Below are 21,758 nucleotides of genomic sequence, written 5' to 3'. Positions count from 1 at the left end.
ATTGTGTCCAGTTCTGAGTACCACATTTCAGGAAAGATGAGGACAAATTGGAGGAAGTCCAGAGAACAGTAACAAAAATTATGAAAAGTCTAGAAAACATGACCTACGAGGGAAGATTGGAATAACTGTGTTTGTTTAGTCTGGAAAAGAGAAGAGTGAGGGGGAACATGATAACAGTTTTCAAGTACATAAAAGGTCTTTACAAAGAGGAAGGATAAAAATTGTTGTTCTTAACCTCTAAGGATAGAGGCAATGAGCTTAAATTGCAGCAAGGGTAATTTAAGTTGGACATTAGGACAGACTTCCTAACTGTCAGGGTAGTTAAGCGCTGAAAAAAATTGCCTAGGGAGGTTGTGGAATCTCTGTCATTGAATATTATGAACAGAGTGCACAGACACCTGTCAGGAATCGTCTAGATAATGCTTGTTCCTGTCTTGAGTGCAAAGGACTGGACTAGAAGACCTCTCAAAGTCCCTTCCTGTCCTATCATTCTATGATTTCCTAGGTGCCTTGGGGGTATAGACAGGGCTGCCCTGCTTACAGAATGAAACAATATTCTACAACTACTTTTTTCCAACAACACAGTGTAGATTTTATTTGGACCTCTGTCAAGGGGTGGTAAAAGAGGAACTAAGTAACATGTATTGAGTTATCTATACCAGTGTTTCTCAACCTTTTAAGTATCAACTACCCCTAACTACTGAAAATTTGAATAAGTACCCCAACACTCCATTTTCCATGGGATTTTATGTTTACAGACTCATGTGAGCTATATGTTGGAAGAAGGGCTGAGTATATAAGGCCATGATATGACAGATGTCAGATCTCGTGTGGGTAGGGTCACCACCTTTACACCAGGGGTGCACAACTCAAGTATGTACCTGGGCTAGAGGTGATGTTGGCCAAAGCTAGGAGGCTTTGAGCTGCATGCCAATGCTGGGGAACATAAAGTGCCGTGCCAAATTTTTTGCCATAGATTTGAGAGGAGGAAGGGCTGAGAGAGAGAGACAATAAAAGAGGGTAACTGGTAAAATCTGGGGCTATCATAGTTGTGAATTTCACTGCTCAGTTAGAGCAGGCGGCTGCCGCCTGCCCCCAGCTAGGAGCTGGGACCAGGCAGGAAGTGGGCGGCTGCCGCGCGCTTTCCCCAAAAGCCAGCGACTGCTGCCCACCTCCCATCTGGCAGCTGGGACCCAGTGGGAAGTGTGGGGCTGCTGCCCTCCTCCCCCAGAAGCTGGCAGCTACCACCTGCCTCCCAGCTGGGAATTGTGACAGGGCAGGAAGCAGGCAGCTGCAGCCTGGCTTCCCGGGACTGTGGCGGCTGCTGCCCGCCTCCCAGCTGGGAGCTGTGACTGGCTAAGAAGTGGGGACTGCCACCCATCTCCCCCAGAAGCCGGGGGCTGCCGCCTGCCTCCGCTTCACTCTGTTTTTCCCCAGGTAGCCCCTGCCTGTGTCTTGCATACCCCACAGGGGTACGCGTACCAGAGGTTGAGGAACTATGACCTATACAAGAGGAAATTTTTCCAATCTTTGTGAAGGATTTTACTTCCCCCATGCCACACTTTGAGACATCTATCATGACTCCTATCTCAGGAATAATCTGTTAAACACAATCACTTTTTAAAATCCACTCCCTCTATGAATCATTCCTGCTACACTGACCACACCCCGTTCTGCACATGTTCTGTTTCAAATTGCACAGATTTATTTTCACTGTGGGGCAAGAAGCCCGTATTAGTTTGGCACAGAGTCCAAAGTCATGTGCACCAATGTTGCTAGATAAATAATCTTGTACAAAAGGAACATTAAAATAAGAAGTTCGTATGGGACACGCAAGAGTTAGGTAAGCTTTTTCAAACTTCAAATAATATTTCATTTTAAGGTTTGGATAATTTCTTTTCCAGCTTTAACAATCTACAGCCTTAAGATCTAATATATCAGCAATTTCATTTCCTCCCCAAGGCAGAAGATAGAGATTGAAGGCCAGTCTAATATCTAAAACTTAGGCTAATCTAGCTATTTCGCTCAGGACTGTGAAAAACTTTGCATCTTGAGTATTGTAGTTATGTCAATCCAACTCCCCAGTGTTGTATGCCTAAATTAATGGAAGGATTCTTCTATTGACTTAGCTATCACCTCTCAGAGAGGTGGGTTACCTATGTTGATGGAAAAAACCCATCCATTAATATAGGAAGCATCCACACTCTGGCACTACAGCAGCAAAATTGAAGTGCCAAAGCTGCACTATTGTTACATACCCCGATTTAGATCTCACTGACTCATTATTTACACCAGTGTATCTCCATTAACTTCAGTGGATTTACTCCAGATTTACAGTGTGAGAGCAGAGTCGGTTCTATAATTTCTTCACTCAGGATGTGTTACTTGCTACAAATTGGTCCTAAGGTCTGTTCCCTTTGAAGCAAATGAAAAAACCTTTCATAATTTCAGTGGGAATTGACTCAGGAACTTTGTTGTTTTATTTGAATTCATTTTGAATAACTAGTTCACTTCTGAATAAACATCTCTCTCTTTTTTTATTGCTTAATATAATCCAAAAGGTTAATAAGAAAGAAGATTTAACTCCCGTCAGTCTTTTATATCATCCACTGTAAACATGATGTTGATTAAAAGCACATTTGTGTTCAACAATATGTGGATTGCAGGCCATGCACCTTCAGCATAGGGAACTTTATGGATGTTCCTGTGATTTATAGTTAATCACTGGAATTTGCAGTCAGCTCCGCTTCTCCTAAGGTGTCTGCAGAGAGAGCGTGTCTACATTTAATAATTTTTGTCACAACCAAATCCCTCTCTTTTTCTCTGTGCAGCTGGACAGGATCATTTCTTACACTCCTCTCCCTGCTGTGACTCATGTTTTTTGTATAATATTATTAATATTATAATTATTGAAAAGTAATGTTCATCTTTGCTTGTAAATATTTCTTCACCCCCAGCCTCCATGGTTTCATGTATTTCTGGCCTGAGGAAAGTGCCTTTTTCTCTCTGAGATTGGACCAATGTGGTTCAGAACTGTGCACCAACCCCACTCACCAAATTCCTTTACTAAGGACTGGATCCAACTCCCATTGAAGTCAAAGACAAGAATCCCACTGACTTCACTGGGAGTTAGATCAGGTTCTAACTCTCCCAGCGGATTCATGTGTACATTGAAAAAGAGAAGGGGAAAGACAGAACCTGCCAGTAGCTCATTTGAGAGAATCTTCCAGTAGATAAGCAGTTACCCAAAACACCAGAATCTGGCACAAAGAAAGAATTGAGGCTACTTCATCTCCTCTGCTGTGGGTAGGGATGTGTTGGCAGCACTTCATGGTGTATGGCATTGAAGCCAGCTAACAGACTTAAAAGAAAAAGCATGCATGTGACTTAGAGATGCTGTGGCGGATGCAAAGAGAATCTTTCTTCAACTCCAGAAGAGCCACGTTCTAAGAGTTAAAAAAATTCTGTATGTTGCAATTATTCTGACTTCTGGCACGAGACTTCTGCTACTGGTGCTATAGCCATTTCCCCTCTCACTTCATCCATTGTAGGTCAACCATAGGGAACTAGTGGAATCTCCATCACTGGAGGTTTTTAAGAACAGGGAAGATCTAGATAATACTTAGTCTTTCCTTAGTGAGATGACCTATTGAGGTCCCTTCCAGTCCTACATTAATATGATCTGTGAGCCTGATGTTGGGGGAAATTGGTGCTCATAGGGTGTTATTCAGCAAATAACTCCTATTCAGAAAAAACACTTACACATGGACTTACTTTAAAGCAAGTGTTAAAGTTAAAAATCAATTAGACTTAAACAGTTGTGGAGATTTAATCATGTGCTTAAGTGCTTTGCTGAATTGGGGCCTTTAGGGCCTGATTGGAAGGCCATTGACCTCAGTGGGCTTTGGACAAGGCAGTCCTTTTCCAAGAGGACAAAAGGTAACACTACCATCACCACCATATTTGGCTCTAACTACTTTTACAGCGGCACAGTAGACCTCATTACAGTGATGGAAAGGATTTTTCTGTCACTGGAGTAAATCCTCTTCTTCGAGAGGTGGTAGCTAGGTCGACAAAAGAATTCTTCCATGTAGTGGTGCCTACGCGAGGGCTTTGGCTAAATTAATTACATTGCGCAGGGTGTGAAAGTTTTTGCCACCGTGAGAGCTGTTGTTAAGCTGACCTATCTTTGCAATGTAGACCAACCCTCAGCAGAGGTAAGAAGGATTTAAGAGAAAGAGAACTACATTTCTGTTTGTCTTTTTGCTCCACCTAGATCAGAGTTGAAGCACATTGTCAGAGGTTTGTGGGAAAGTATAATGTGCCATGACACACGCAGGTCTTCTGTGAGCAAATATAAGACTTCTTTCCCCAGATCTGTCAATCCATTAACTTTAATGTAATTTAAATTTACTCTGCAAAGGAGCAGACATAATGTTATTCATTTCGGCACCATAACCCATGGAAAGAACTTTATTTTTGTCCTAACAGCATGACATTTTTAATACAGAATATCTGCAGGTAGAAAATAATTGCTTTTTACAGATCACAGGTAAAATAACCATAAGGTAAAGAGGATGTGATTAAAATAAGGGTTTTAGAGGACTACAAGAGACCTCTAATAGGGTTCTTTGGTTTTTTCCCTCACTTAAATCAAAGTTCTAAAGTTATGCCAGAATTTTACAGCACTATGAAAACCTTCTTCATTCTCATAATTAGCAGGTTCCTGTACCTTGCAAAGAGAGTCTGTTTTTTCTCATGAAGTGGGTTGCATTAAAGCACAATGGGATTGGAATGAACAATGGCCACTCCTTCAGTTATCAAAATGGGGAAGAACCATTAGGGAGATGTCTGCTATTGAAATCCCAATACAAAATCTTTAGGAGAAAATTGTATTGTAGAAAGTACACTAATAGTTAGAAAGAACATTAACATGCAGCAATAGACAAAATAAATCCGATGGTACCTGAAATTAACTAGCAAGCAATTACTAAGAAACTGCTTATGCAATAGTCCATTAAAATGGATTAAATCATCTGCTTCCCCAATGTTTAATTTGTGCAGAAGATGGTTGAAAATAGAACTAGCATTTAAGAAAACACTTCTGACATCTTAATTTTTGTGCAAAAATGTGGATGTCAACAAAAGCCACTGCAAATATCCTTTATATCCAGTTTGCTCGCCATTGAAACTCCTTTCTGAGGCTTGTAAAGATTGGCCAGTGCCTCATATGCCCCTACATCCGGGTACATCCACCCCTCCTTATTTTATCTTGAGGAGGAAGCACTGACATAGTGAAAGAGGCTCATTTTATGTTACTTCTAACCTGAATAAACCAAGGAAGGACTGGAAGTGGTGAGGAGACTTTAATTGATACAGTTATGGGGAGAGATGGGCTGATTTGCAAAGCTGGGATCTGAATTGGCAAATTTGGACTTAGGTGGTATTTTCAGCTCATTATAAATATAAGAGCTAGGTGCAAAGTTCAGAGCAGGTTTTGGATCTTACACAAACTTCCCAAACTATTAGTGGAGTTTAGATTTGGGGACTTGATTTCTATGACGATGGTATATGTTGTAAGAAGATACACAAGTTAAAGCAGATTTGATCGAGGAAGCTTTACTTGATACATCCTGGTTTCAAATCCAGCCTACACTGATGGTAATTATGAGATAGGCTCTAAAAGGCCTTGAAAGCACTCCTCCTTTCTGAACATGGCTCCATCCTGGGTGGCTATGGTCACTCTTTGAGGCAGCTGCAGGAAATGTAATGGTAGGTTTGGTGAGCAATAGGCCTCCTCTTCCATGCCAAGTGGGTGTGTTTGTGTTGTGTGATGGGACAGCTCATTATTTCAGATGTCTGTGCTCCAGCCTGCAGATCTCATTGTTTTCTGATTACAGCAGTCCTGCCAAGCAGTTTGCCTGGGTAGCCCTGACAAAGGCTGAAGTTGACCCCTGCAGGTGGTTGGCAGCTTTATCACCCATTCCTTAAATATTCTTTGCACTTATCTAAAACCTTTCATCCTAGGATCTTGAAGTGCTTTGCAAACAATAATTAATTCACACACTACCTCCATGAGGTAGGTAAGGATTAGCATTGAGGAATGACAAATAAATCATTCATAGCAGTTTTCTCAACTTATTCCGTATGCAGAATTATTCGCAGAATTATTTTTGTGAAAGATCCAGGGACTGTAAATAGTTTGTGAGAAGCTTGGTGAAAGTAATTGAAATAAAAAAAAAAATGAGTTGTGGTGATTAATTTTGATAGGACACACAGACCTCCTGGGTTTTTTCTTCTTCCTGTTTTGGAAAAGCATAGCTCTTAAAATAATTTGTCCTGTAAATCTGCATATATTTACAAATTCAAAATTATCTTTCCATGAATAGTGAGGGTAATTAACCATTGGAACAGCTTACCTAGGGATGTGGTGGATTTTCCATCACTTAACGGTATTTAAATCAAGACTGGATATCTTTTTTGAAATATATACGATCTCTAAAACACAAGTTATGGGTTTGATGCAGACTTTATAGGGTGAAATTCTTTGGCCTGTGTTATATAGAAGGTCAAAACAGATGATCTTAAAAGTCTCTTCTGGCCCTAAAATCTATGACTCTATCAATATTTTCTAATTTTCCTTTAAAATTTACTGATTCCAGGGAGATTCTTGCTAGCAAACTCATTCACTGGAATGGTTGCTGGAAATGAAAACAAAAGAAGCATTGTATTCCTGTAGCTAAGTCAATTTCTAGTGAATTTCCCAGAAACCTTTTTGTGCTCTGATTAGTTATACACATTTACCAGGCACACAAATGTAAAGTCACACAAAGAATCAGCAGTGGCAACAGAAATAGAACCTAGGAATCCTGTCTTCCCGTCAACAGTTCCAGCAATGAGTACCACTGCCTCCCTTGAACTTGATGGCATCTGTCTTGTCATTTCACAACAGAAAATAGCAAGTAATAAAGGGAGGATAGGGTAACTGATGCATCTGAGGAGGCAAACTCCAAACCCTAAGGCTGACATTGCCTTTTAGAACACTTTTGGCTGTATGTGCAAACAGATGTCAACTTGGGGGGAAAAACTGATCAGCAGTGCCACTAATTTAATGTCCTCAATGCTTCACTAGCTGGATGATTTCCCATCCTGGACTACTGGCCAATTAAGTCTGTCTCTTACTGCACAGTCATAAACATGAATGGCAGAAAATAAATATTTACAGCTAATCAAATGGAAAGCAAAGGATCTATGTGACCCCATTTGTTTAAGATAGTGAGGGCTGGATTGAAACCTGAGGGCTAATTTAGGAAAACATAAAATGTTTATTTTCTGTAGCAGAGAAGAAATAAGACATTTATAGTGATGTTGGGAAAATATTTAAAACTAAATGTCAGATGAATTGTAGAAATATCCTCCCACTTATATAGCATCTGAGGGGGGAAAAGTCAAGGCATATTTCCTTTGCTAGCAAAATCCTATGCTATATTTGCTATCGTTCCCACAAGGGAGCCCTGGTAGGATTCCCTTTGGAGTTTTATAATGACTCATTGGTGACCCTTGAAAGGTTGAAATCAGATCCAGTTAAGATGAACATCACAGATTGCTAGTGCTTATCTAAAGTTTATTTGAGCTTTCTGAGCCTCCAAAATTGAGTTGGAAACTTCCCAAGTTCTCTCCACGGTTTTCTCTTACCAAAACTTCAAATACCTCTGTCTCCTTCCAGACATGGTTGTATATAACTCAAGAAGGGATTTCTCATAGTGTTTGATTAGTCTTAGCTCTGGCCAAAACCAGATGTGGAAAAATCTCAACCAAACAAATGTAAGTGAACACTTCAGAACTAAGATTCTCCTCGGACTGACATGAGTATGACTCAAGACTAGAAATGTTACAGCAGCCTTGCTGAAGTGCTGCAGATGCACCTTGATAGTGTAGACAATTACTACAGTGTAGTATTGTAGTGTGGATGGGAAGAGGTTCTTTCACCACTGAAGTAAATCTACCTCTCTGAGAGGTGCTAGCTCGGTTGATGGACAAATTCTTCTGTCAACCTAATGTTGTCTACACCGGTCCTTTGGCTGATTGCATTTGATTGCATTGCACAGGTTGTGAAATTTTTCTTAGCCCTAAGTGATGTAGTAAGCCAACCTAACTTTGTAGTGTAGACCCACCCTAGTTCCACTGAAGACAGTGGATTTGTGGGACTTCGGTGGAGCATAGGCCTTGTGCATTCTCCCTTTAAGATGAAACAAAGGTTATAATATTTAACACCAGTGTGACCTTCCCACTGAACAGTAGAGTCAGAAGTTGAGTAAGTGAGTGGAAAATCAAACCTAGAGTGTTCAGTTTGAGTTTGTTCTATCACAGGGTGAAAATTTGTAGTGGGGGAGAATGTCTTTATTTTTGTTTCATAAATCCTATAACCCATCTCTATTGTGAGTGTTACTTTCTATAGGGCCTGCTCTGAAGTCTATTGAAGTTAGTGTGAATCTTTCCATTGACTACAGTGGGCTTAGGATCAGAGTCAAACAGATCAGAAGTTGCAAAGGAAAGAACTGCACTTGCTCCCCAGAACAAAGACTAAGTATGCTGCCCGCTTAGCACAGCCACATGCTGAAATCTAGAGAACAGGAATGGAAATCAAACTCTGGTCATCAACATGACAGTACAAAGTGTGCTATATGTAGTGAATTAACTGAAAGGACGTTGTGACAGATGTGACGATATCCTGGGCAAACCTTCTGGAGTTAAATTAAACCTTATTGATTTATGTTTAATACCTATGGGGTCCATTGGATTTGAAAATGCAAATGTTTGTGTACTATGTGGAATTCTGCGGAGCTTCTTTAGGAGGAAGAATTAATGAAATCTCTGGGAGATAATGTGAAAAGATCATGTTGAACAATATAGCAGACATGATTGATCTTTTGGGACACTGTGTGGGATGTGGAATTCCTAGGAAGTATTGGAGAGGAAGGTATTGCAAACTCCCACCTAAGAACATAGTCTTTGAAGCTTTGACCTGATGGGGGACATTTTGTTGGCTGATCACCCGTTACATGAGGACAGACCAAAGCCCCAATCTGGATTCTCCATGGATCAAGAAACAAAGAAAAGACTGTTGAATAGATAGAGTGAGTTTAAGCTGAATCGGCACCTTTGTTCTCATCTAGCAAATGAACAGGACCTCTGTTCCATAGATGGGCCCATCCTTAGGAAAGATTTGAAGGACTAGGCCTACTGAGGCCCCAATAAGACTGTGTGTTAGTTCTGAACTGATGTTGTTTGTGAACTTGTGACTTTAAAAGAGACCCATCTGGGGAGATCTAAAGGACTCAACCTGCCAGACCCCACGTTGGAGACAATTGGGGAGATCTCTGATAAGCTTATTAGCATGTGTGTAGGTTCCTTTATTGTTTTTAATATGTTTCCTCAGTAATGCTTTTACCCTAAGAATAAATATGGTTGCATGGGGAGTGCTGTGTGGTAACTTATAGCTGTTGGCAATTACTTTGTTACTAATCTCTGAAAAGAAGGCAAGAGAAGCATGCTTAGGCAGCATGTCTTTTGCTTGGAATAACACAGTGAAGGCAGGGAACTTTTCAGCCTGGATATACCCTGGTCAGAAAGGAGAGAGATGCTCGTCTCCACCCAGGAAAGGTGACATCCAGGGGAGCCGGAACCTTGAGATTGGCTACCTTGGCTGGACCAACGAGGGAAATACAGGAGCAGTTGTCCTGAAATGTGACAGACTTTTTTTTGTAGACGACAGCCTGTTTGGATATGAAAGATTGTCACTTCTTGCTCCACGAGGTAGCTAGAGGCAGCTGTCATTTGTTGTTTTATTTCAGCTGCAAAGAATTAGAGTGAATCACATTATTCTCTCAGAAGTTATATGGGCCTAATTTACTGCTTCGCTACTTCAGTGTTATACTGACATGGGTTCAGTGAAGTCAATGGGAGCTGACAGATGTTCTGCATTTTTGAAAATCGGGCCACTCTAGTTGACTAAATATGAATTGAGGAATATAAATTTGGGATCCATTGCTAGTCTATTTACATTTTGTGTACTTTTTTATTATTATTTAAGATGTAAGATTTTACAAGCCCTAATTTTGCACACCCAATTAGATGGGTTGTCCAGATAAACTCCAGTAAGCATGCAAACTCTTGAAAGTGTACCCAAACCATATCTGAATCATTTTAAGAAATCTGCAGAATTTAAAAGAATATTAACTCATTCTAACTTGAAGTGGACTTTAGCCAGAGTATTGGATCCAATCTCCCTTGAACTGGGATGCAGAATGTGGATCCAGTTTCCGAATAGAACTTCATGTCTTGGGCCCATCGATATAAAATGGATCTGAACTACATTACTGAATCAGCACCAGAGCTTGAGTCATGCTGCATTGCTCCAGAATGTCGTTCCTGCACTTTTTTTCAGGCAGAGCTGGAACAGTATTTCTAGTACATGTTCCAGCCATTGCCCTTTTTTATGACTGGAACACTTATCAGCACCTCTTGAACTCGGAGGAAGTTTGCATCTCCATCTAGAAACAAACTTTACATGCTTACTTAGGGCTTGTCTAAACAAACTGTTAGTGAGTGGAAAGCTTGGGTTTTAATCTACCCCTCACTAGGGTCCATGTGCTTGCTGACTGTGTGGCCCCTGCTACCATGCACTAAAAGTTCCCTTTTGTGGTTTTATCTACTCCACTTTGAAATGGAAGTATGTTAATATGCACGAGAGAACTTTTAGTGCATGGTAACAGGGTCTACATGGACATTTAGTACTCAGCAAGCTAGTGTGAGGCAGATTTACACCCCAGCTTGTTGTGAACTGTTTGTTTAGACAAGCCATTGTAAGTCTCACAAGGCAGGGCTGTTTTTTTTTGTTCTGTGTTTGTACAGGTCCTAACACAATGGGATCCTGGTCTATGATTGGGTCCCTAGGCAATATTATTATTTATAAGAACATTTATAAGCCATATTGGCTCAGTCGTATGGTTCATCTAGCCCAGTATCGTGTCTTCCAACAGTGGCCAGTGCAAGATGCTTCAGAGGGAATGAATACAACAGGTAATCATCAAGTGATCCATCCCATCGCCCATTCCCATCCTCTGGCAAACAGCAATCCCTGCCTGTCCTGGGTGATAGCATTCGATAGACTTATCCTCCATGAACTAATCTACTTCTTTTTAAAACCTCGTTATAGTATAGGCCTTCACAACATTCTCTGTCAAGGCATTCTACAGGTTGACTGTGCATTGTTTGAAGAAATACTTTTTTTTATTTGTTTTAAACCCGCTGCCTATTAATTTCATTTGGTGACCCCTAATTCTTGTGTTATGAGAAGTAGTAAATAACACTTCCTTATTTACTTTGTTCACACTAGTCATGATTTTATAGACCTCTATCATATAGCCCCTTAGTTGTCTCTTTTCCAAGCTGAAAGGTCCCAGTCTTATTAATCTCTCCTCATATGGAAGCTGTTCCATAACCTAATCCTTTTAATTGCCCTTTTCTGTACCTTTTCCAATTCCAATATATCTTTTTTGAAATGGGACAACCAGATCTGCACACAGTATTCAAGATGTGGGTGTACCATGGATTTATAAAGAGGCAATACAATATTTTCTGTCTTATTATCTATACCTTTCCTAATGATTCCCAACATTCTGCTAACTTTATTGATTATTTATATTAACAGCTTTTGTCCACCTGTAAATCTAATTTCTGTTCCGTGGAAAAGCCTCAGTAATGTTGAATATCATAACCTTGAACTCCACTTTTTTTCATCTTAACTAGTGAAATTTTCCCAAATGCAAAGGGTCAGCAAAAGACTAATGCACCACTTAGGTCCTGCTAAAGCCTTCCATGGAGGATTCAAGTGATGCATAAACATTATGCTTGTCCCCTGCACTGGAATGAATGTCACTGAGAGTGAATACATACTTTGTGTGTGTTTGATTAAAGTGACACACATGGAAAAGCAGAGCACTAAGATAGAAATTGATTAGCCCTTCCTGTAATTTCTAATGGCCAAGTTTCTGATTATTTTTTGTAATTAATTCCTTTAATTTGTGCCTTCTGTGGTGTGTGCTTCACAACAGCATCATTAAAATGCATAGACTGCAAAAAAGTGAGATGCTTTTTTATAGAAAAGAAGATGAAATCATCATATTGCAAACAGAATAATGAGTTTTAATGATAATTAGTGGTATATGAATAGATTTCCATAACAACAATTAATAACTCTCAATAGCAATTACACCAAAGTATTGAGAGGACTAACCATTAACAGATTGGGATAATTGATTTTATGAACTAATGTTAGCCCAACTCTTGCTGTCATGCAACACAGCATCTCTGAATGTTTCAGAAGCACATAGCAAGTCATCTACCCGTAACTGGTCAGGAAGAGCTGTTGAAAAATGCTCAGGAAATTATGTAAATTGTTGTGATTCTTTGGAAGGGAGAAGGTAACTGAGCATTTAAGTTTTATTGCAAGACTTTCTCCCTCCTTTAATGGATGCTATTTTGTGTGTGGTTGAACCAGAAGATTATGTTGTAGCTAGCAATGAATGTTAACATAATTTTTGGCACACTCTATTAATAAAACAAGTGTAATGAACCATAGTAGTGAGCAATATCAGGTCAATGAGAAAATGAAGCTACAAATAATTATAATACTAACATTGGTTGTATTCTAATTATTCCATGGTCAATAATACAAGGATGACTGGCTGAACTCAAATGTATTTGGTTTGGAATAATTGCAGCACGGAGATGTGCTGGCTGTGGAACTACTATTGTATTTTCACGAACTACTTTTCATATACTTTCCCTTCTATTTCTTTATGCTGCTTTTCCTGGTGAGGGTTGTGGCAGCATGGTGGAGAGAAGGGAGGACCAGACCTCCCTTCTTCCACAACAGGTTCCAGAGCCTCTTGGGGGATTCCTAGGCATTCCCAGGCCAGCTGGGAGATATAATGCCTCTAGCATGTCCTGGGTTGGCTTCAGGGTTTACTCCCAGTGGAACTTGCCTGGTATAGTTCCAAAGGAAACCTAAGGGGGTCATCCTTATGAGGTGCCCAAACCATCTCAGCTGAGTACTCTCAATTCAAATGAATAGTGGCTATACTACAAGGCTCTCCTGAATAACTGAGCCCCTCACCCTATCTCGGAGAGTCAGTCGAGCCACCCTGCAAAGAAACCTCATTTCCACTGTGTGTACCCACGATCTTGTCCTTTTAGTCATTACCCAAAGTTCATGACCATGGGTGAGGATGAAGACATAGAATGACCTGTTAACTCAGAGCTTTGTCCAAAAACTCAGCTCCCACTTCACCACCACAGATCAGTTCGGCATCTGCATCTCTGCCGCTGCCTCACAAATCTGATGGTCAATCTCATGCTTCCACTTACCATCACTGATGAACAAGATCCCTAGATACTTAAACTTTGCTACTAAGGGCAGCTGCTCCCCCTTCACCTGGAGAGAATACTCCACTTTCTTCTGGTAAAGAACCATGACCTCCGATTTGGAGGTGCTGATTCTCATCCCAGCCATTTCACACCTGGCAGTGAAACATTCAAGTGCACATCAGAGATCACAGTCTGAAGAAGCAAGAAGGACAACATCATCTGCAAACAGCGGAGATGCCATCTCCTAGTTCCCGTACAGGGTACACTCACCAACTTGGCTGTGCCTTGATATCCTGTCCATGAAGATCATGAACAGGAGTGGGGACAGGACGCACCTTTGAAGGACTCCAATGCCCACCATGAAGGAACTCGACTTAATGCCAAGAATGAGGACACAACTCCCACTCTGAGAATAGAGGGACTGGATAACATGCAACATACTCCCATATCACTTCCCACAGGACATCTTGGGGAATGCAGTCATAAGCCTTCTCCAAGTCTACAAAACAAAGGTAGACCAGGTTAGCAAACTCCCACGACCCCTTGAGTATCTGTGACAGAGAAAAGAGCTGATCCATTGTTCCACATCTGGGACAGAAACTGAATTGTTCCTCCTGAATCAGAAAGTTCAACTAACAGGCATAGCCTCTTCACCAGGCATAGGCTTTGCTGGGGAGGCTGAGAAATGTCTTCCCCCTTTAGTTGGAGGACACCTTCTGGTCTCTTTTCTTAAAGATCGGGACCACCACCCAGGTTTGCCAATCACGGGTTACTGCACCTGCCTTCCCTGCAACACTGAAGAGGCATGACACCCTGACTTAGTCCAGTGATTTCAACATCTCTGGGCAAATCTCATTCACCTCTACCGCCTTACCACTGTGAAGGCACTTTACTGTCCCAGAGACCTCATCCACAGAAATAGATTCAATCCCACCAGAGGTTTCCAGCACTGCCTCCTGAAAGAAGGGTGTGTTCACTGGGTTGAGGAGTTCCTCAAAGTGCTCCTTCCACCTCTCAACAATCTTCTCAGTCGTGGTCAGCGTTTAAGGCTGAGAACACCCTCGGCACTGTCCTGCCAACCCCTCTATACTTTTCAGTTATTTAAACTCTTTGTTTTTTTCTTTCAAGATAATATTACACATGCTGATAAGACACAATAAGTGATGCATGAACTCACTTTATATATTGCTAGATATGGAAAGAGTGTAGGTCTGGTGCTTATAGATAGTGTTAAACAAACTTCTATTCAGCCAGTCTCATAACACAAGAACAGGGGAACATTCAGCGAAACTAAAAAGCAGCAACTTCAAAATAGACAATGCACAATTAGTCTATGGGATTCATTGGTGCAAGACAGCATTGAGGCCAAGAGTTTAACAGGACTGGAAGAAAATAAACATTTATATGGATGACAGAAACATCCAGTTATAAGTATCATTACTAAACAAATACGTAAATTATATTTTTGGAAGAGATATACACCCTCAAGCTTCAGAACGTATGCAGGTATCTAGCTAGTGGGGTGAAGAGGAAATTTCCCTGTGGGCATGTTATTTCATATCTGCCTTCTGCAGTATTTCTTGCACCTTCCTGTGAAGCACCTGGTACTGGCCATTGTCAATGAGAGAATGCTGGGCTGGAAGGGCACAGGTCTGATCCACCATAGTAACTCCTGAGTCCCCTATGTAACTATCACAGTATTTAATATTCTCAACTAGAGCTGGTTAGAAATTTTCTGTCGAATTTTTTTTTTTTTTTTTGCAAGAGAAGATGGGAGTTTCTATGTAGATGATTCTGGCCTTATGTGATCACCATAAAATGATCTGGAGAAAAGTTTGCAAAGTTTCTTTTTTTCCAAGTACCCCTCTTGTTGGAGGGCCTTGAATGGTCATCCTGGTTCACATAGGCTGATAGGAATACATTACTCTGGGAAAGAGTTGCTTTTATTTAATGGGCCAAATCCTGCAATCCTACTCAAGACTAAAGGAATTTTGCCTCAATAACTCTTGGCACTATATGAATATAAAAGCAGAAAATAATAGAAATTGGAAGTCAGATCAATGGGATGAGTATATGCAACCTCCATCAAGTGGTTGACAAGGAAGGAGTTAACTCTCTCATTCTAGTTGGAGGAAGACCACTGGATTTTCAGGATGAAGAACAGGACTCGCTTTGTGAAATTAATCCCCCTGCACAGTATGAGAATAATATGCCATAAGGATATGGGGTCTGATCTGCCAATGTGTCAAAGAAACATGGTCATAGGGGACTGTAGCTGAGGGGACCAAGAGGGTCAAGCATTTTTCCAACTGGATGTAGGGAAACATACGTTTGGACCTACGTGAGGGATGTCCTGTGGTGTGTGTTTTGTTTGGCCCTAATGGACTAGCACATACTTTATATTGGCTCTGTGTATTTACAGAAAACCTCAGAATAAAGGTAAAAAGTATACCTCTACTTGCACTGCTTATTCCTCCTCCAAGGAGCTCCTCATAGTTCCCTAGTCTCTCTCCCTTAGTGCAAGATTTTCCCTTACCATGTATTCTCTAGTGCTTTTCCCAGTATAATGTTAAATATATGCCCTGATAGGGCTTCTGCCACTTACTAGATTCCCAGTTGTTACAAAGATCTGCACTCTCTCCTTCTGAACAGTGACCCAATAATAGCACACAATGCTAAATAGAAGCATAGGACCAGATCTTAAGTTTCTATGAATCAGTCTAGGTCAGTTGAAATCACCAATTTATACCAGTTGAAGATCTGGTCCGAAATGTGTTTAAAAGCTGTGATATGATCATATGGACTTACAACTCTATTGAAAATGAAATTGGTATTCGCTCACCTCACAAAAGGTTTATGTACAGTGTGCAGTTATGTTGTTAAGATTTTTGTATTATTATTTGTATAAACAGTGAAATGTTGGGAAAGTCTAAAATAACACAATAGATGGTTAATCAAGGACATCCACAATAGGCAGAGATAAATTAGGGAGGCTATGAATGGTACCCAGCAACCATCTGTTAAGAAAATCAAAATTAATAATAAGGTAAAGTAGAATTCCTTTGTGGATAATTTCCTTCCAGCTGCACCTACTATTAAGAAGGACTGTTTTGAAAAGCTATTCATTAATTGTTTCTTATAGAGTTTTTTTTTTCACAGAGCCAGCTTAAACCTGCGGATATGAATAGCTATAAAAGGCTTCTCAGGTATGGATGATGATAATAATAATAATAATAATTAATAGTGTGCATTTAGAGCCTTTCATCTAGGAATCTCCAACTCTTAGCAAATATTAATTAAGGTTTCATAACCCCAGTTCACTGGGTAAATGACGGAGCTGAGCAAAAGTTTTGCACCAAAACTTGAAAACAAGTGATACTCATTGTTAGCATATGAAGTGAACCTTTTTTTTTTTTTTTTTTTTTAAGGTTTGCATGGATTTTTAGTTGAAGTCTGTGAACTTCAGAGATGATTTTAACTAGAACAGACCTTCCTTCACTGCAACATAGTCCTCTTTCCTCTGAAAGGCCGAGGACCATCTTACCTTCTAACGACTTAATAATAATTAGAACTGTACAAACTTTGGCAGTTTCTGCTCCTATTGGTTTAAAGTGAACATTTTCCCCTTCAATTTTGGTTTGGAACACCAAAAATCATCATTTGAGCTAGTGGACATCCTTCCTTTCTTTAATTTACTGGCCACTTGGTTGCATTTTTTCCCAAATTAGAGATTTTAATAAAATTTATCAATGAAATATTGGTGGAAAAACTAAACAAGCAAACAAAAAACCAAGAAAAGCTTGATCTAAAAGTTTAGCCAATTCTTCCCTCACATTTTTGGCCCACTTGAATAGAATAGAATAGAATAGAATAGAATAATTAATAATTAGGGCTATCAGGTGATTTAAAAAGAATTAAGTATGTTATTAATCGTGCTGTTAAACAATAATAGAATATTTATTTAAATATTTTAATGTTTCCGACATTTTCAGAAATATTGATTTTAATTACAACACAATACAAAGTGTACAATGCTCACTTTATATTTTTTATTACAAATATTTTAACTGTAAAAAAGACACAAAAATAGTATTTCAATTCACCTCATACAAGTATTGTAGTTCAATCTCTTTATCTTTAAAGTTGAACGTATAAATGTAGAATTATGTTAAAAAAAGCCGGAATTAAAACATAAAACAATGTAAAATTTTAGATCTTCTAAGTCCACTCAGTCCTACTTCTTGTTCAGCCAGTCACTAAGACAAACAAGTTTGTTTAGATTTATGGGAGATAATGCTGCCCACTTCTTATTTACAATGTCACCTGAAAGTGAAAACAGGCATTTGCATGGCACTATTGTTAATGGTATTGAAACGTATGCATGTGCCAGATATGCTAAACAATCATATGCCCTATCATGCTTCGGACACCATTCCAGAGCACATACTTCCATGCTGATGAAGGGTTCTGCTCAATAACAATCCAAAGCAGTGCGGACTGACACATGTTCATTTTCATCATCTGAGTCAGATGCCACCAACAGAAGGCTGGTTTTCTTTTTTGGTGGTTTGGGTTCTGTAGTTTCTGCATCTGAGTGTTGCTCTTTTAAGACTTCTGACAGCATGTTTCACACCTCAACCCTCTCAGATTTTGAAAGGCAGTTCAGATTCTCAAACCTTGAATCAAACAACATGTGCTGGGTCATCATCTGAGACTGCCATAACATTAAATATATGGTAGAATGTGAGTAAAACCACAGAGAAGGAGACATACAATTCTCCTTCAAGGAGTTCAGTCACAAATTTAATTAATGCATTACCTTTTAACAAGCATCATCAGCATGGAAGCATGTCCTCTTGAATGGTAGCCAAAGCATGAAGGGGCATACAAATATTTAACATATCTGACATGTAAATACCTTGCAATGCTGGCTCCAACAATGCCATGTGAACACCTGTTTTCACTTTCAGTGACGTACATAAGAAGCGGGCAGCATTATCTCCCATAAATGTAAACAAACTTATTTGTCTTAGCAATTGGATGAACAAGTAGTTGGACTGAGTGGACTTATAGGCTCTAAAGATTTACATGGTTTTGTTTTTGAGTGTAGTTATGTAACAAAAATATTTTACATTTGTAAGTTGAACTTTCAGAATAAAGAGATTGCACTTGAGTACTTGTATGAGGTGAACTGAAAAATACTATTTCTTTTGTTTTACCTGTTTACAGTTCAAATATTTGTAATAAAAATAATATAAATTGAGCACTGCACATTTTGTATTCTGTTTGTAATTGAAATAGATATATTTAAAAATGTAGAAAAATATTCATAATAAATTTAAATTGGTATTCTATTATTGTTTAACTGTGCGATTAAAACTGTGATTAATTACAATTAATTTTTAATCAAGTTAATGCAAAATAAATTAATCACTTGAGTTAACTGCAATTAATTGACATCCTTAATTATAATTAATATATGGGTTGGATTTTCAAAAGTGTTCAGCATTGGCCTAATTCTGCTCCCATTGAAGACTGTGATGGACTGAATATGTATGTCAACAAAGTAATATTTAATTCTATTCTATATAGGTTCTTATACCACCCGCATCACTGTAGTATCTGAGCACCTTCCAATAGTGCAGTAAGGGACTCCTCCCAAGGAGGAGAATTTTCTGTGCAATGGAGTGATTTATTTTTGTGGGGGTTTGTTTTGATTTTATTTTTTAGTTTAACTTTTAAAAAAAATATACCCACTGCTCTGTATTTATATTAGAGAAGGCATGTCAAAGAAGTGTGCTTTGTGCTTGGAACAGAAGGTAGGGAGGTTTCTGATGATTCTTAGCTGCCGTCAGAGTTCATTGCCGAGTCATGGCTGGCCCCGGAGAAAGTTCTATTTCCTGCACAGACAAGCTTTACCCTTTTAGTAGTAATCTCCATTGTGATTGTCAAACAGCCTCATCCTGGAGCTTTACGCAATGTTTTACATATCCTGGCTGAGGGCAACTGAGCATTTTGAAGATGAGGGCTGATATCTTGAACAAGACTGGACATTCTAAGGGAAGACAGTGTAGAGAGCAGAGGACAAATCTGATGTACTCAAAGTAGCTTGCCATATTGAGGAAATGCACGTGAGCATTCAACACTTTCTGGAGTTTCTGAAGGGGTGATCTGTGTCCAGGTATATTTCCTAATAACCATGGAGTTGGGCGCCTGAGTGAAGCTTTAAAACTTCCCTGCCAGACAAAAATACCATCTTCAAGGAATGATGTGTATGGTCTATCAGCCACCACTTTATTTGACAGGCAGCCTGAGCTGTTAAACACAGTCTGGGAGATAGGTCACTAGGCCTTTGAAAGGTGGCTATTAAAGGTGGCTGTATTTCAATGGGAGATTGCTTAGGCTTTGGTGAGCAGGTCCAAAACACGATTGTGCGTTCAAGTAACTGGGGGGAAACTGGATTAGAAGATGGGGGTGTCTTCCCTAGGTGATGGGAAAGTATATGTAGATGAGAGTTGGTCGGGAAATGGAATTTCTGTTCTACAAGAAATAATCAACATTTAAAAATTGTTTTCACTCCCAATCTGTATGAAAAGCTGAAATTTCCCAGGAAAGAAAAATTCCAAAAAACTTCAAGACCATCACAATGGTTCATGTTGATAACATTGAAACATTATAATATAAGACATTAAATACAATATATTAATATATAATATTAAATATAATTTAATATATAAGTAGATTTTTTGTAGGGTTACCATATTTCATGTTCGCAAAAAGACGACACTGGGGGAGAGCTGGAATGGGGGTACAGTTGGGGATGCTGGAGGGGGTACCTGGGAGATGCAGGACGGGATACCTGCAGTGGGGGTACTCAGTGGAGGTGAGGAACAGACAGTGTCACTCCCTCTCAGGGTGGTAGAGGAACCCAGATCAAGCCGTCAGTCAGCGCCTCCCTTCAGGACCCCTTCCCAGGGCTGGGAACCAGGTCTCTTTCTGAGCTGCGAAGTCTGCTCTGCAGAAATCCTGGACTTTGACTCTTATTTCAAAAATATACCCGGAGGGAGAGCGGAAAGGAGGTTATGTCCAGGAAAACCCCGACGTTGGGTCAGGTGTGTTGCAAAATTCTATGGTGGGCAAACACCTGGAGAAGTGTCAAGAGGACCAAGAAGGAGATGAGAATTGGCCCTGGAGTAAGGTAACAAAGTCAAGGGTGGGGGTTTTCCATAGACCTCAGTGGTGGCAGAGTTGTTCCAACATGACTGAGCGATTTTTCAAATCCTAGCCAATAATAATAGTAATAATCAGTGTCTTGAATTTGTCTGAGATCACATTTTTCATTCAGAAACTTTACAGACTTCACAAATATGTATCATATACATAGGAGTCTCTTTACATACCAATAAAATGGAGCCACCTGGAGTTGAAATGTGGCAGCTGTCTGGCAGATCCCAGCAACTTTACACAGAGACAGATTCTGCAACCCTTATTCACCGAGTACTACTTATGTGAGTAACCCCTGTACAGTCAATGGGACTACTTGCATGAGTAAGAGGTGCTCAGGATGAATTCACTTTGCAAAATCTGGCCCAAATTAAAAAATCATGTGGGAAATTATGTGATGGCTCAAATAATCTTACACACAAATCTGCATCTTGTGTGAGCAGCAGTGCCCTAGGGGAGGATGGGAAGGGACTTGTTTCATTTTCCTTTTCTTTTGGAATGAAAACTAAGCACCACCTTGCAGATTTTTGAGATTGTCACCGAAGGAAAATAATTGTCTGCTTGACCACAGTTACTCCATTTTAGTTCTTTTTAGTGCTCTGCTTTCTGTTGAGATCGCCTGCCCCCTCCTCTTTTGTTTTTACAGTGCTTATCTTGTACCAGGGTCAGAGAAAGAGTTCCTAGAAGAAGCAAGGAGATAGCCCCAACTGGTTCCAACTAGTTATATAGGCTTGAGAGAGAGACCAGGCAGCCCTGATAGATAAGCTGAAATCTTCTGTTAACATGTTTTATGTTATGCATACCTTTATAATTAGTAAAAGTAGAAAAGTATAAGCCAATAGCAATAGTAGTAATAATTTGAATGTACCTATAAGCATCAAGAACTTATGCATATGTAATTTCTTTGTCTTGTTTGTATAAATATGCAAAAGAGCATGCCTTCGGGGTCTCACACTGACCACTTGCTGGGAAGTGTCTGACCTCTGCAGAAATAAAGTTTGGAGACTGCCCAACTACCTGCTTGAATCTCTTTTCGGTGCAGGGTAAACGAACCTCAATTAGAATCTTTTTCCAACATCACAAAGACCCCAATGCAGTTGCCA

General features: G+C 39.8%; 1 protein-coding gene across 2 annotated transcripts in view; it reads left to right on the top strand.

Annotated features, from left to right (window-relative positions):
- RIT2 (Ras like without CAAX 2) overlaps positions 1-21,758 on the top strand; it is a 237,420-nt gene that overhangs the window by 151,632 nt on the left and 64,030 nt on the right. The window contains exons 5-6 of one of the 2 annotated variants that reach the window (XM_067545621.1): positions 16,591-16,637; positions 16,860-17,170. The exons of the other annotated variant lie outside the window; for it this stretch is intronic. Of the exons in view, the coding sequence (XP_067401722.1) occupies positions 16,591-16,637; positions 16,860-16,881 (69 nt within the window). The 3' untranslated portion in view covers positions 16,882-17,170. Of the gene's footprint in view, positions 1-16,590; positions 16,638-16,859; positions 17,171-21,758 lie in introns of those variants that run through there. 2 annotated transcript variants of the gene reach the window in all.

The sequence above is a fragment of the Emydura macquarii genome, unplaced genomic scaffold (assembly GCF_026122565.2).
Source record: "Emydura macquarii macquarii isolate MOO-44397 ecotype Brisbane River unplaced genomic scaffold, CSIRO-AGI_Emac_v2 contig_1045, whole genome shotgun sequence".
NCBI lineage: Eukaryota > Metazoa > Chordata > Testudines > Chelidae > Emydura > Emydura macquarii.
The sequence above is the reverse complement of the archived record's forward strand: the minus strand, read 5'-3'. Positions and strand labels throughout refer to the sequence as shown.